The sequence below is a fragment of the Montipora capricornis genome, chromosome 2, assembly GCF_036669925.1.
Source record: "Montipora capricornis isolate CH-2021 chromosome 2, ASM3666992v2, whole genome shotgun sequence".
In the NCBI taxonomy this organism is placed as follows: Eukaryota; Metazoa; Cnidaria; class Anthozoa; order Scleractinia; family Acroporidae; genus Montipora; species Montipora capricornis.
In genome coordinates, this window is record NC_090884.1 from 5,090,908 (window position 1) to 5,104,255 (window position 13,348).

A 13,348-nucleotide genomic window follows, 5' to 3' on the forward strand; every position below is an offset into this window, starting at 1 on the left:
CGATTGTAGAGCAAAAGAGAATTAAACTGCTCGCAGTCTAGCTTACTTTACCCCAAGGCTACAATTCGTCTTACCTCAACAAGTCCTCCTTTATCAACTACTAGCATGAACAATTTAAACAAGTCTAACGTTTGCTTCGCCATAATGGGAACTCTATTAACAGGTGTACCTTAAAATGTAAAAGAAAAGAGCAGTTGAAGAGAAAAAAATAAAACAAGGAAACATTAGGATTCTATGCATTAGCCAAAACTTCGTCATCAGGGGACCATTTATCGAAAGTCCTCAAAACCATTCAGGCCGCCCAAAAAGCCATTTGCAAAACTGCCACCCGCTTATTTGGAAAGCTTGTCTTTTGACATCTTTCAAGATAACAAAAGCACAATGATTGTGAAGTCCCCTGTTCACCCCTGTTCTCGAAAAGTTTCACGAATCGGACCCCAGGAATGACCAATCATGTAAGGGAAACGCGGGTTGCAACAAAAAGGCGGGAAAGTGAATAGAGCCCACGTGATGAGAATTGCACAAATAAGCCAATCACAAAGTCATAATCGCCTGGTCGTCCGCGAAAAAAGGCGGGAAAGAAAGGATTAAATATACGAAACATAACTTTAAAAAGACCTTATCCAGGATAATTTGTGGCTAAACAGCAATGCCTTTTTTTTCTAGTGAGTAGCAGTGAAGACAGGAGAAGCTTCCACGATAACTTTTTCGAAGGTAAGGAAAGGTTTCATTAGTTCAGACGCCAGTTGTGCGCCTTGGCTAAGCGCATCTGCCAGCGAGCTGTTCTAGATTTGAAGTTAACGTGGTATTGGACATCAAAGTTTGATTAAGTAAGCTTACGTTAATAGCTTAAAGAATCATGTGGCTGAAGAAATCTCAAAATAAACAAATTTTTAGAAGATTAAAGCTTATCTTTTACGACCCACCTCTTTTTTGCATGAAAGTAAATAAATCATCTAGAAATTCTTTCCTTTCTGGCTCAGAGCCCAACTCATAAAGCTGAAAAGCAGAAATTATGGGATTCAAGGACAAACAAAGACACCAATTTGTACTGGAATGGCAAAGACTTGTTAATGTTAAGGTATTGTAAACTTAAGGTAAAGCATAAATTTGACAGATGATCATAATAACTTCTCATATCCCCTCATGCCACAGAATAGGTGCAAAATAAAAATTCGCCCGCTTGAGTATTGTGGGTTACTCTCAGCACTCAACCATTTATGGAAATCACACAAGTAAAACTTTGTTGTGAATGACTTTGGTAAGGATAGTTTTTCAGCTAAAATACTTAGCGTCAAAAAAGCTAGTCAACTCGTATACGCTGAACTTATTTCAAAAAAATAAATGCCTCCTACTAAGGCTATAAATAAGTGGTGGGACAAGAGCATGATAACAGGTGTTATCAATAAAGGGCAAAATTACTGAGCGCTGATTGGCTGAGACAGAGGGCATTTTTTCTTAATCGAGGGCATTTTTGGTAATCAAGAGAGGGCTTGCCCTTTATTGATAAACAAGTAATCGCATGAGTCCTCGTACTATTAAGGATTGTGTTTTGGCAATTTTGGAAAATTTCCAAAACACTCGTGCAATTAATCCTTAATAGTACTCGGCCTCGTGTGATTACCTATACAAAGCACTAAGTGGCCTGAAACTTATCAATTGGCCTCCAAATGCACTACAAGCACTAGGATCATGAATGGAATTTCAGTTTAAACTTTAGCATAGGCGAATAGCAACCAATGGTTTCCTATCTAAAATTGGAATACAAGATGACCCCAACTGCTACTTCTGGAGCATGAACAGAAAAGCCTCAGCCACTCGGTCTGGTTTTGTTCAACAGTAACCTGCTTCTGGACCTCCTAACTAAACCAACTAAACTTCTCCACTGCTTTCCCGATTCCTCTAATAACTATAAAATACATTTTCGCCTCCTGTTAGCCAGATATTATATACAGCATCGGGGTTTGCAAAAACAAAAGATATGCCCAAGCTACAAGGATATGTGCTATATCTTAAGATGATTTATGATATCGAAAGAAAAGCTGGCGCTCGAGTAACCGCAGCTTTACTTTATCAAATGGAGTAAAAGTATTCAGAAATCTTTACATGTAAGTTGAATAAAAAGGCATGACTTATAACTTTCAGTCCTAAAAAACCTTTGAAAATCTACCAACATGCATCTTAACTTTATATCACAAGCACTTGAAGTGGATGAACTGAACAGTGTCTGTTCAATGTGGCTGTCATGGACTTCGCTAATTCTGTAACAAAAGGGTTCCAAAATGGGCTAATAATAGCACTAGTCATGCTTGATTAACACCAATACAATGTACCTTGTGTGCACTTTCTTTGAACACGAAAATGTCGTAACAAAACAGATTTAACTTATACATACTAGCCTTAAAAAAATAGTTACAAACACTTACAAATAAAACACACCTTGCAGTTGGAAAAGTTCAGGTTGGAAGAGTGATTTTGTGCCAGAAAAGGCAAACTGGTACTTCACTTGCCTTAAAACTCAAACCATCCTCGCATGGCCTTCCAATGAAATACTTAAGGTTGAAAATATCAAAAAAGTCACGGCAAACTATTTGTCCTTGAATAGTAATTTTATCCTTAAATATTGTCTAGCTTTTCAACGGTGTTCCTTTCTCTTCTAAAAGTTGAAACAATAATGGCACAGCTACAGCTTGCACCGATATGTAACATAAAGGGATAATAATTTTTTTTAAATAAATGATTTATAGTTCAAAGTGTACCATTGTTTAAGAACAAGGTAGTTTGCAATTTCAAATTAAGTTTAAAAGTTCAATTTTACTGTTCTATTTCCCCTGGAATGAACCATTTTGTCCTAGAAAATTACTAGTATATTCCTACTTGACTATGAAGTCGTTTTTATTATAAGTGAACACTTGATGAAATTAACATGTGTGAATCGAAAGTTTAAAACAAGGCACTGCTCTCTTAGGGTCAGGAAAACCAGCAATTCAAAGTGTATAAGATGTGAAACAAACAGGACTTACGGCTCAAATCAGCTTCAACACTTCCAAGTAACGATCATATCAGACGGATTGGCACTATATTAGCAATACAGTGGTACCAAATGGAAGACGGATTATTGCTCAACAACATGCAGTCATTATTGTGACATAATGTCACCGTGGCAATGGGCAAGCCCTGTAAAAACACCCTTTATTTTGTCTTTAGTTGCTTACATGTATATCTCAAAAACGAACACAGTGACCCCACTTTTTATTTCTCAAGAGTAATCAGAAGGGCAAGATGAAACTTTCTGCAAAGTTTAAAAAAATTCTGTACAGCGGATTCAGAACCACCTTAATTCTGTTATTTTTTTTAAGGTGGCTCTGTTTCTGCAGTACAAAATTTTTTTAAACTTTGCCAAAAGTTTCATCTTGGCCTTCTGATCTCTTTTCAGCAATAAAAAGAGGGGTTACCAAGTTCGTTTTTGAGATATGAGCAACTAAATCCAAAAAATATATAAGGGTTATTGACCAAGATGGCTGGATATTGGCCAAGTTCTTTTTTTGCGTGTTTATGGACTGAGACGAAGTGGAGGTCCATAAACATGCAAAAAAAGAATGAGGCCAATATCCAGCCATCTTGACCAAACAAGCTTGGTCAATAAAATCCCAAGTATAGCTCCATTTTGCCCTCTCAGGAAGCCAATCACAGCGAGGGATTTGGTTCATCTTGCCCGCTCATGGAGCTAGTCAAAGAGTAAAGGTTGCTTTTGCTTGACTTTCCCATTACCAAGGTAACTTATTACATCATAATAATGACCACATCTTGTTTCATATATACCTACAACTTTCCCCAACATAAAACATAATACCTGACCTCATATTTTGGTGCTAGAAAAGCAAAGTATCGGTTGGACTAAGACAAAATCTGCATATTTACATAAACTATGGTTGTCTTGGGCAATGTGAGAGGGATTTAAGTTTGCGTGTATTCTCATAACTTGCGACAACTGTTCTGTGTTCTAAGTTATTTTCTCTTTCCTTTATTTTCCAAGGCCTGTTTGATCAAGACACTCTGAAATTCCAACTTTGATTATATCAGACAGAATTTTAGAGTTCTTCAACAAATCTCTCTGTAAATTTAAATAAAGTTTACCCCAGTAAAACCTCTTCCACAGAAGTAGTGATCTAGGTTTCAGAGCAATCCTTGACTTAATTAAGGAAAAGATGTTGTGAAGGGGAAGCCTATGTTGGTTGGTAACTGGCTTTCTTTGCAGCCCTTGAGCGTAATCTATGTGTCAAGCACAGCTTCAAACAAAATCATTCAGTAAAACTACAAGTCAAATTAAATCAACAGCCAAAAATTTTAAACTCAATCAAAATGGACCACAAAAAGAACCCTAACTTTCAGATTACAATGTTATATTACTTTCAAAATAATATTACCATATGTTGCAGTGCTGTGATAATATTGTAGCGCAAAGTCCAAAAATTTTGTTGAATAATATAGTGAGAGGGAACCATTACAAATTTTAAACTAACTTTATCATGGTCACTGCATTTCAAGGGCCCCATTAGTGAATAACCAATGTGGCTGGATTCAAAGACTCTATCAACTCTCTCACACTAAAGATATTTGTCTGTCCAAAAGTTACCACCATGACTGTTGCTCTAGCATTCCTAAAAGGTCAATAAAATCTCCTAAATCAATTCCGTGAAGTTTGACACTGATGACATTAATGATATGCGGCATAAAAAATGATATATAAAAACAAACTAAATCAAAATCAAATTGGTAACAAAACAATCAATTTCTTAATTAATAGAAAGCATAATCATATAAACCAGGTGCAACTTTGATGAAAACTCAAATCACTCTTTAACATGAAACTTTTCTGTCTTTTTGGCCTACATGGTGTTCTCCTGTTACTTTGTTTTGCACCCATTTAACAGTCCAAACTGTACACCTTGTATTGGCAAACACGTGATGACATCATGAAGCATGCAAGGCTTTACTATAATCCATGATAATTCATATCCTATGGTTGAATAAAAATTCAAAGTTGTTCCACAAAATTATACTATTGTTTGCAACATAAGAATGTATTTTCTAAAAGATTATTCCAATAAACTCCTAATCGAAAAAGTGTACAACTGCTGCATTTAGTTTGAGCAGCAGGGATATATTACGATATTGGTAAACACAAGAAGTGTGAAAATGAATTTAATGTTTTTGTTGCACGAAAAAAAAAAAAGCTTTCAACCAACAGGTAACACATGGGAGATACTAATTTTATTGTCTATTCATCATCATTGAAACATCTTCTCAAAATAATAATCTATTGTAAACTATTGTCATTATTTACATATTGTTGAAGCAAACACCGTGTTGCATCTGAAGATGTCCAAACATGCCTTGTAAGCTAAAAAAAACCACTTGTTTTTGAAATTGGCAATATAGCCAATAATACAAAATAGTATTAATTCAAACCCATCAATCTGTCTAGAGTCAACCTTTGTGAAACTGCTTTTCAAAGTCAAGCAGCTTATTGTTCATCACATGGTCTAATACGTTCCGCTGAATTTTTAGAACATGCTGCAAATTCCAAAATCAAGTCATTAAAGAGTAATTACATTTAAAGGGCTTAATCAATGGAAAACAACATTTGCAGGCTGGCAGCACGATTTTCCTTCTAATATCCAAGGTCTTATCGCTGCTCCCTGTCAGAGGATTGGCTCAACATTTGTATGCTAAATCACTGCCATTAATTTTGCACTCCAGCTTAGGAAAGGTTAAGGTATTAATTCACTAAACAGGGGCTATAGATTACCATGTAAGGTTTACATGTAAGTCAGTGCCAGGATAACAAAGGTCTGACGACTTTAGTAAATGATTTAATTGCACAAATTCTAACTAGTCTAGCAGGTAGAAACCGTTTTTCCAGCATATAGGTTGGGGTAGGAGTCCATATAAGTCATATCAAAGTTCAATCAAGCCCAATGAATCGCAAATTAAGGGTGCATTCAAATGACCGCATTCCGGAATAGGAATACATCAAATAGAAGTTGGAAATTCTTCATTTTTACAGAGATTTGCATTAAAATTGTCAAACACTTGCTGAAATGCTATTTTAAACATATCTTTATTATCCTTGTTGCTTCAAAATGCCAGACATACCGTTTTAAACCATCACTCCACGTATTCTTATTCTGGAATAGGGTCAATCGAATGCACCTTGAATAATAACCTGTGGCTCTTTCTGTAATGAAGTAAATCATGTTATCTCAGGTGGAATGAAGGTGCTTATTTGATTGGTTCAATTTAACAGCACATGATGAAAAAGTGTAATGTTTTTTACACCAGAGAACATGGGTTTTCAGTAAAGGGAAAACGCTTCATCAAATGGTTGTCTCTTTGCTAAATCACTGTTTACATTTCCTGTTTGTGATGTCATTTGTAGAAAAATAAGAAAATTTATTGCTAAATTTGTATCATAAACAAAGAGACAATATATAAGATTTTAAGAAGAGAGGGAGTGTATTTATTGCACAACTTTGCCACAGCCTCTCAAAAGTATATTGGCTATTGTAACTTAAATACATCAACAACATGCCACACTTGTTTCACAATGACTTTTCTTATAGAGATAAAACTTGGGTGTTGAGCAAGCCACACACAGTGTTTATGGGATATGCAAGCATGTAGGATATAAAAGACAATTGACACAAAATGTCTGCAGTATCAGAATGGATTCGTTACTGACTACGGTTGTATTGTAACTACCTTTCGAGAAACTAATCATTTACCATAGAGTAGCTTTTCCTCTAAAAGTTTTAAATTCTTTGCATTCCAAACTTGATATTGATTAAATTAATACTTTGACCTCAAATAACTTTTATTTTTAGCTACTGAAGTTCCCTTTTGTTTCCTCGTAATAAGATTGCACATTGCTGTAAACAACTTGATGGATTATAATCTGTAGAATAACTGCACTTAACATTCAAGAAAAACACACTATCATCATTGAAAGCTTATCCTCACTGGAATTCACTAAGATTCAGTACTTAACTACTTTCTCTGTTATTTTTGGCAAAGCTTGTGTTCAAAAATGATGCTGAAACTTTCCAGTTTTGATTGAACTGTAGTATGATATAACATTATTTATTTATTACCTTATAGATAAAGATCCTGTAATATTTTGCAGACTGATTCATAAAAGTTCTAACAATTAATTTTTTCCAATCTATTCCAAAAAGAATGAACTATCAGTGCAATTAATTTGGCACGCCACCATGCTTGATAAGCTATAAATGAGTTTTTTTTTTTAATTTACTGACCTAAATTAAAATTAAAAAATAATGAACCAAAAAAATATATTTCTAAACATAAAGAACCCCTCAAGACTGTGGAAGCATTGAACAAGCTTTCATTAATAACTGGGGCACAAAGTTTGATTTTTATATAAATTCATCATGAAACAACCAGAAAGAAAATGAGGGAGCATAGTGTAGTGATTTTCAGACCTAGGGTTTTTCCCTGATAACCTTATTAATTTTGGAGAAGAAGAATATGCAAAATAGTTCATTGAATAATAATAAAACAGAAATGTATCCGTTCATCTACCATAAATTTGATCAGTTTATCTGAATGTGAAAAAATGTGCTTAATTCAGATTTGCAGACTGCTTATTTAAAGAGAAGTACAATAACCATGTTACAAATTATTATCTAAGAAGATTAAAAGCTCAATTTCAATGGACCAATGACAAAGTTGAAAAGAAAATTAATATATGAATGTATGCATCTCAAATATCACTGGATGCTGCATTCTTTGATTAGAATAAACAGCAGGCATGGTGAATGTACTAGGAAGAGCTCTAATGATAATTACATTGAGAAATATTGAGGCCGAGATCTCAGGACTTAGCACAAAAGAATTGAAACACAACACCTCTTCTGACAACCTTTATCAACACAGAAGTAAATATCCTATCTATTAATTTCGCCAACAGGGATGTATACAATGTATTTCTCTCCCTAGCACCAACTAAAGAACAAGAGTAATAATAGGCCTATGAATTTTTTAGCCAGTGGATACTTTAACATGAATCTTGAGAGACTAGCTAGTAGGAACACCTAAAAAGCCATCAGGGCATCAAATGACAAGATGTATAAATGACAGGTGTCGGCTAAACCTGCCACCAGAAAAGTGCTGTAATCTCTGATCTCCTTGCCAAGGGCCTATATTAACTCTCGGCAATTATCAAATATTAATTGAAAGCAGTATTGTTGTGTAGCTCATATGTATCTTAGTAGGCTATGGATAACAACAAGATATTGCACAACCTATGTAAAGGAGTCATGACATAGCAAAATATTAATAACCATCAAACCAATCAGCTAAAAACAGTCTCCATCACTCGACAATTTGATGTTTATTACTATTTGGGAGCGAACATCTCAGTGTCTCAATTTCTTATGACAAATACAATATTTCATTTCACCCTTGGCCAGCCCGGTATGCAAATTTGTATCATAGGTTAATTAAAACTACAAATTCAATGACCCACTAATTCAATAAACCCGATATTCGCGCCTCAAACTCCCAAATCACCGTTTTATCAAGGCTAGTATCATAACCTTTACACACCCCTCATAATCCCCGAGTTGCTATTTACAATTTATTTTGGACTTTACTTTTATTTCCTTTCCTAAGAGTAGCAAAGATCGGGTTGAGGAGCGGTAACACGATCGTAGAAAATTAAAACTATTGTTGTCAAAATGTCACAAAGAAATAAATCGCCTTGTCAAATTCGCCGGTAAAATACATGGCACAGCAACTCAATAACTCAGTCAAAATTAAAGAGCGATTTAGAAATGAAAGATTAACGTCGAAGGACAAAACGATGCAACGACACTAAAGAATGGCATTCACATGAAGAGAATTGAGTGAACGGTAAATCGATTAGGGCCGAAAACACTGAATTGTGAAGAACAATAATTATTAATATTCGCTTGAGACAAGGAAAGTTGATTAATGACGGCCCTCGAGATCCAAAACCCGAAACGCCTGGAGCTTAGTATTTGTGCTTGACAAAATCAAACACTTGAAGGGTTAAATAGAATTCTGAACTTACTTGCTTAAATTGTTCCTCAAAAGTCCATTCGTGAGTAGCAATTCTGCTGTCTATCCCGCTGACACTGTTGTTGATGTAAGGTTCCACTGGTGAAGGGGGTTGTTGGCTCTGCACGCGAGCACCGCGTTGCGGATATGATGCTCCTTCGCGCCCACTAGAAACACTGTCTGAATCGGTATCATAGGGCTCTCTCTTAATCCTAACCCCCTCAAATTCTTCCTCCTCCGTTTCCTCTACCTCCATCGACCGTTGAATATCGTCGAGTTCCGCCATCCGGCTTTCCACCGAGCCGCTCGACAAGGACGAACGTTGCTGCTTGAAACTGCGAGATGGCGGTGAATGCTCCCGCCTGATCTCCTCCCGCTCGGTCCTGAGCTCATCTCGATCGGCGGACTGCAAAAGCATTTTTTGCAACTTTACAAATCACAGGAAGAGCTGAGCCAAAGAAACGCGACCTCGGGCGACGAGATCATAAACACTTTCCATTTTAATTAATCAATAGATTAGCTATCAAATGAAAATGCAAATCAGTGGACGGCAAAACATGGACTTACGACGCTCCGCTGTGGTGCTTGCGATGGCCCCTTTTCCATAACTGCACCGTTTTGGCTCGTCAGGATTTTTAATTCAATAATCACGGAGGTTTCATGAAAAGCTTATTTTCTGAAAGTAACACACAATGGCCGACAAAATTTCCCAAGACATAACTCTACCAGTTGGAGTTCAAACATCGAGTGACACATATTTGATGGGGCATTCCATTGAAAATCAACAATTATGACATGCGCAGATCGATTTCCTATTGTAATTTACTCACCAATTAACCACGGCCACGTGACTCAAGACTCGGCTTCTCAGAGGAATAAATCAATCACATTTATTAAGAGATTACAATTTAGTTTTTGCCAAACTAAAATGAAACGTCGTCCGCAAAAATATTGATTTGTTATTCATTCGAGGCTTGTAAACAAAAAAACGAATAGAATTGTCTCGCCTGGATCTCGATTATTTTGTCGAGAACTAAAATTGTTGTTGTCGTTTCGCTATTATTAATCTTCAGCTTTTTAGCCTTTATAAAAAAAGAAGACAAAATTAATCGCCGCTTATTTTTATTACTTGAATAAAACTGATACCAAAAACATCCGCGATCTAATTCCTGGGACGATGATTCCCAAAGAAAATCTTGGGTCCAGACAAAACTTTCTAACTATTACTGCTTTCGATTAATTTCAAAAGCGTAACTGCGTTATATTTTTTATCGTCAAACAAGAATTGAATCTCCGAGCGCAGCTGTGCATCACAAATGCAGGAGCTGGGCGATAATTAATCAAGTAATATCTTTCTTTTCTTATCTACGACTGTTTTCTCGCGCTAATAATAATGCAGCTTGCTTCCCCCCGTGCGATAAGAGAACCTCTTTCCTATTAATACTTGTGGCCTCGAAACGCTCCAATTAGATTACAATGCTAGACTATGCATTTATTTTGCTGAAACGATCTTTTATTTGTCTTGTTTTTTCCTGTCAGATAGAGACAAAAAAAAATTAATCTCTTGCCACTGAAGATTAGTCAAGCTCTTTTCGAGGCGTTCTAGAAGATTTGTGTAGCTGTTGTTCCTCCAAGCGTTCACAAAGAATAATATTTCCGAGGCAAATTAATCATGTCTGAGTTACATTATGATCGGAACTTTTATTGTTACCGGGGAAATGTACATATTAAATGCAACAATTTTAAAAGAAATATATATGATTTTCGTTTGTAAACATCGGAAGCACTTATGTTTGTCAAGCTGAAACTGATATTAAAAAAGCCACAGGCAAGGAAATGTCAAATATCAGGATAATATTTTCCCCTCAAGTTGTGTCCAATCGAGTAATAATTCTCCATAAAAATTATCTATAGACTAAAATCCGTATGCCTGCTATATATTTGAATTTGTAATGCCAAAACAAGTCACTTAATTTTTAAAGGAACCCCTAACTGACGTAGCTTGGAAAAGCAAAGGAAATGGAGCTGACCAACATCTCTTTCAACCATCAGCTTTTTATTAATCACTGACAGTTTACCTCAATTCTCTAAAGATCGGTCAGATTGAGAATTCTACTTGATGGGGCACTCTGTCCTGTCCACATGAAAACTAAACACGCTAGGGATACGTAACAAAGCAACAGGCCTCGTTACTACTGACTTTGCGTTGCTCTACAATTAGCATCACCTAATAAATTAACTGCAAGAGACCACGCCAGAGCCAAGTTCAGACGAGTTAGAATCGTCAGCGAATCAAATGCTTAACTGTTTTTCGAATGCAATTTCTAAGAGGGGCTTAAGTTATAAAATGGCACCATTTGACATCTTTAATCGCCACACAATACCAACATGGTGTATATAGTCAACAGTGTTTACACAAGCGCGCAGGCAGAGGGAACAAAATATATGGCAAGCTGCGACTCGATCTTAGCTTTATCCCCACTCACCATTGAGGTTCTGTTGTGTAGGGTCTTCAAGTGCGGAATCCTCGCATGATATGCTGACAAAAGGCCCGTGTAATCATCAGCCCTTGAATATTTGGGGCAAACGAAGTCTTCTTTGGGTCCGAACATCTCAGTCTTGATGACAGAAAAGAAGAGATTAAAATTAATTATTGGAATGGTACATGCGCGCGACCGGCTAAGCTTTATACAACTATATAAATTTCATCTATTAATTTTCACCACAAATTAAAAAAGCAGTGACCAGGTGTTATGTTATTTACAAAAGGACTGCGGAAAAATATTATTTAAATCAAATCGGCCCAATACCTGTTACACTCATCTCGTCATCTCGTTAAATGGGAGTTGCCGGGAAAAACGCGTCAGCAGAAGAGTGGTTAAATGTATTGTCCTTGCTCGTGTGCCAAGTGAATAAAGAGTGCGGACTTCGGAGGCGTGAAGTCAGTTGATGTTAGTTGTTTCATGGATAATATGGCGCATTTAATTATAATTACAATTTATAAAATCATGAATTTATTTCATTCCGTTTCTGTGTGATTAGATCTTTGGCAATTATTGTTTGCCGGCCATGGGTTAATAAAAATGAAATATTCAACCGAAATTAGTTAAACATTTCACTATAAAACGAAAGCGGATGAAAGACTTATGTGTATGCGATATGAAACGGGACAATTTCGATAAGCGTGGTTAATTTCATTTCCGCTAGAAAATACTCCAGTGACGTCATCTCAAGGCCAACGTTGTCAGAGTTAATTTTTCCAACGAGTTCTCGGCGTTTTTCCTAATTAATTCATCGTAGGACAACCTGCGAATGAGGGTTATTTAATTTGACAAATAACAATATCTGCAGGTAAACTTTCTTCAAGATGGTAAATTAAACGAGAGGTTCACTATTTTTTGTGATTCCGAAGCCCGAATGGAAGGCCAGAGGAAAAAAAAAAACAAAAACACTCCACGCAATTATTAGTTTGAAATCCTCGCCTACAAAAAATAATTGAATCACTAGATCACTCGAAATTTTTTTGAAGGTAAAAATTAGACCAAGCAGCCCACACATAAAAACAGCAAACGGTGTTGGTGACGTTTAGACAATGCAGGGTGACTGATAGTGGATAACCACATTTTGCCAGATCAACTTCAACCTCAAAATTTTACATTTTCTGCTGAGTCAATATGGAAGTTCACCTGGCATTAAGGTCGGGTCGGTTCACTTCAATACATCAATTAAAAAGATTCTGTAGTAAACTCCACTCACCTATAGGATTGCATTCATAAACCTGACACCAATGCGTCTTAATTGTGGGTTAAATTAATCAGTAGCTCAAAGTTTTTTTCTGTCACTGAGCAAAGCGATCAATTAATTCGTTTCCCCTAAAAAACTGTGAATAACCTTTGACGGCACAATTTACACGCCTCTTTGATAGATACTGTTGCTAACGTCCCCGAAGAACGCACTTAATAAATTATCGATAGGCTCAGTCGTAATGGAGCCATTGTGTATTCCTTAAATGATGCGCAGAGCTCTCAGTGATGCCTTGGCCTTGACCTAGCCATTTCGATATCAGGCTTGTAGGAAATTTAGGAAACCTGGCGAATATTACTCCTAGCACGAGCAAGGCGAATGCCGCAAGGCAAAATGGCAAAATCACTAGAGCGAGCCGCCAGTGGCACCCTTGTGGCACGTGGGACGGCGCAGCCGAAATAATCAAGAATTGACAGGTCTCCGTGAATGTCCCGTACAA

At 36.5% G+C, this 13,348-nt stretch overlaps 1 protein-coding gene across 2 annotated transcripts in view; it reads right to left on the reverse strand.

Annotated features, from left to right (window-relative positions):
* The window catches only part of LOC138038564 (AT-rich interactive domain-containing protein 3C-like), a 21,910-nt gene extending 8,928 nt beyond the window's left edge, over positions 1 to 12,982 (reverse strand). The window contains exons 1-5 of one of the 2 annotated variants that reach the window (XM_068884508.1): positions 12,862 to 12,982; positions 11,592 to 11,723; positions 9,119 to 9,511; positions 927 to 999; positions 75 to 169 (exon numbers count right to left, since the gene is read on the reverse strand). In XM_068884508.1, the coding sequence (XP_068740609.1) occupies positions 75 to 169; positions 927 to 999; positions 9,119 to 9,511; positions 11,592 to 11,717 (687 nt within the window). In that variant the 5' untranslated portion in view covers positions 11,718 to 11,723; positions 12,862 to 12,982. Of the gene's footprint in view, positions 1 to 74; positions 170 to 926; positions 1,000 to 9,118; positions 9,512 to 9,672; positions 9,889 to 11,591; positions 11,724 to 12,861 lie in introns of those variants that run through there. The other variant, XM_068884509.1, reaches the window with a different exon arrangement.
* Between the last annotated feature and the right edge of the window lie 366 nt (positions 12,983 to 13,348).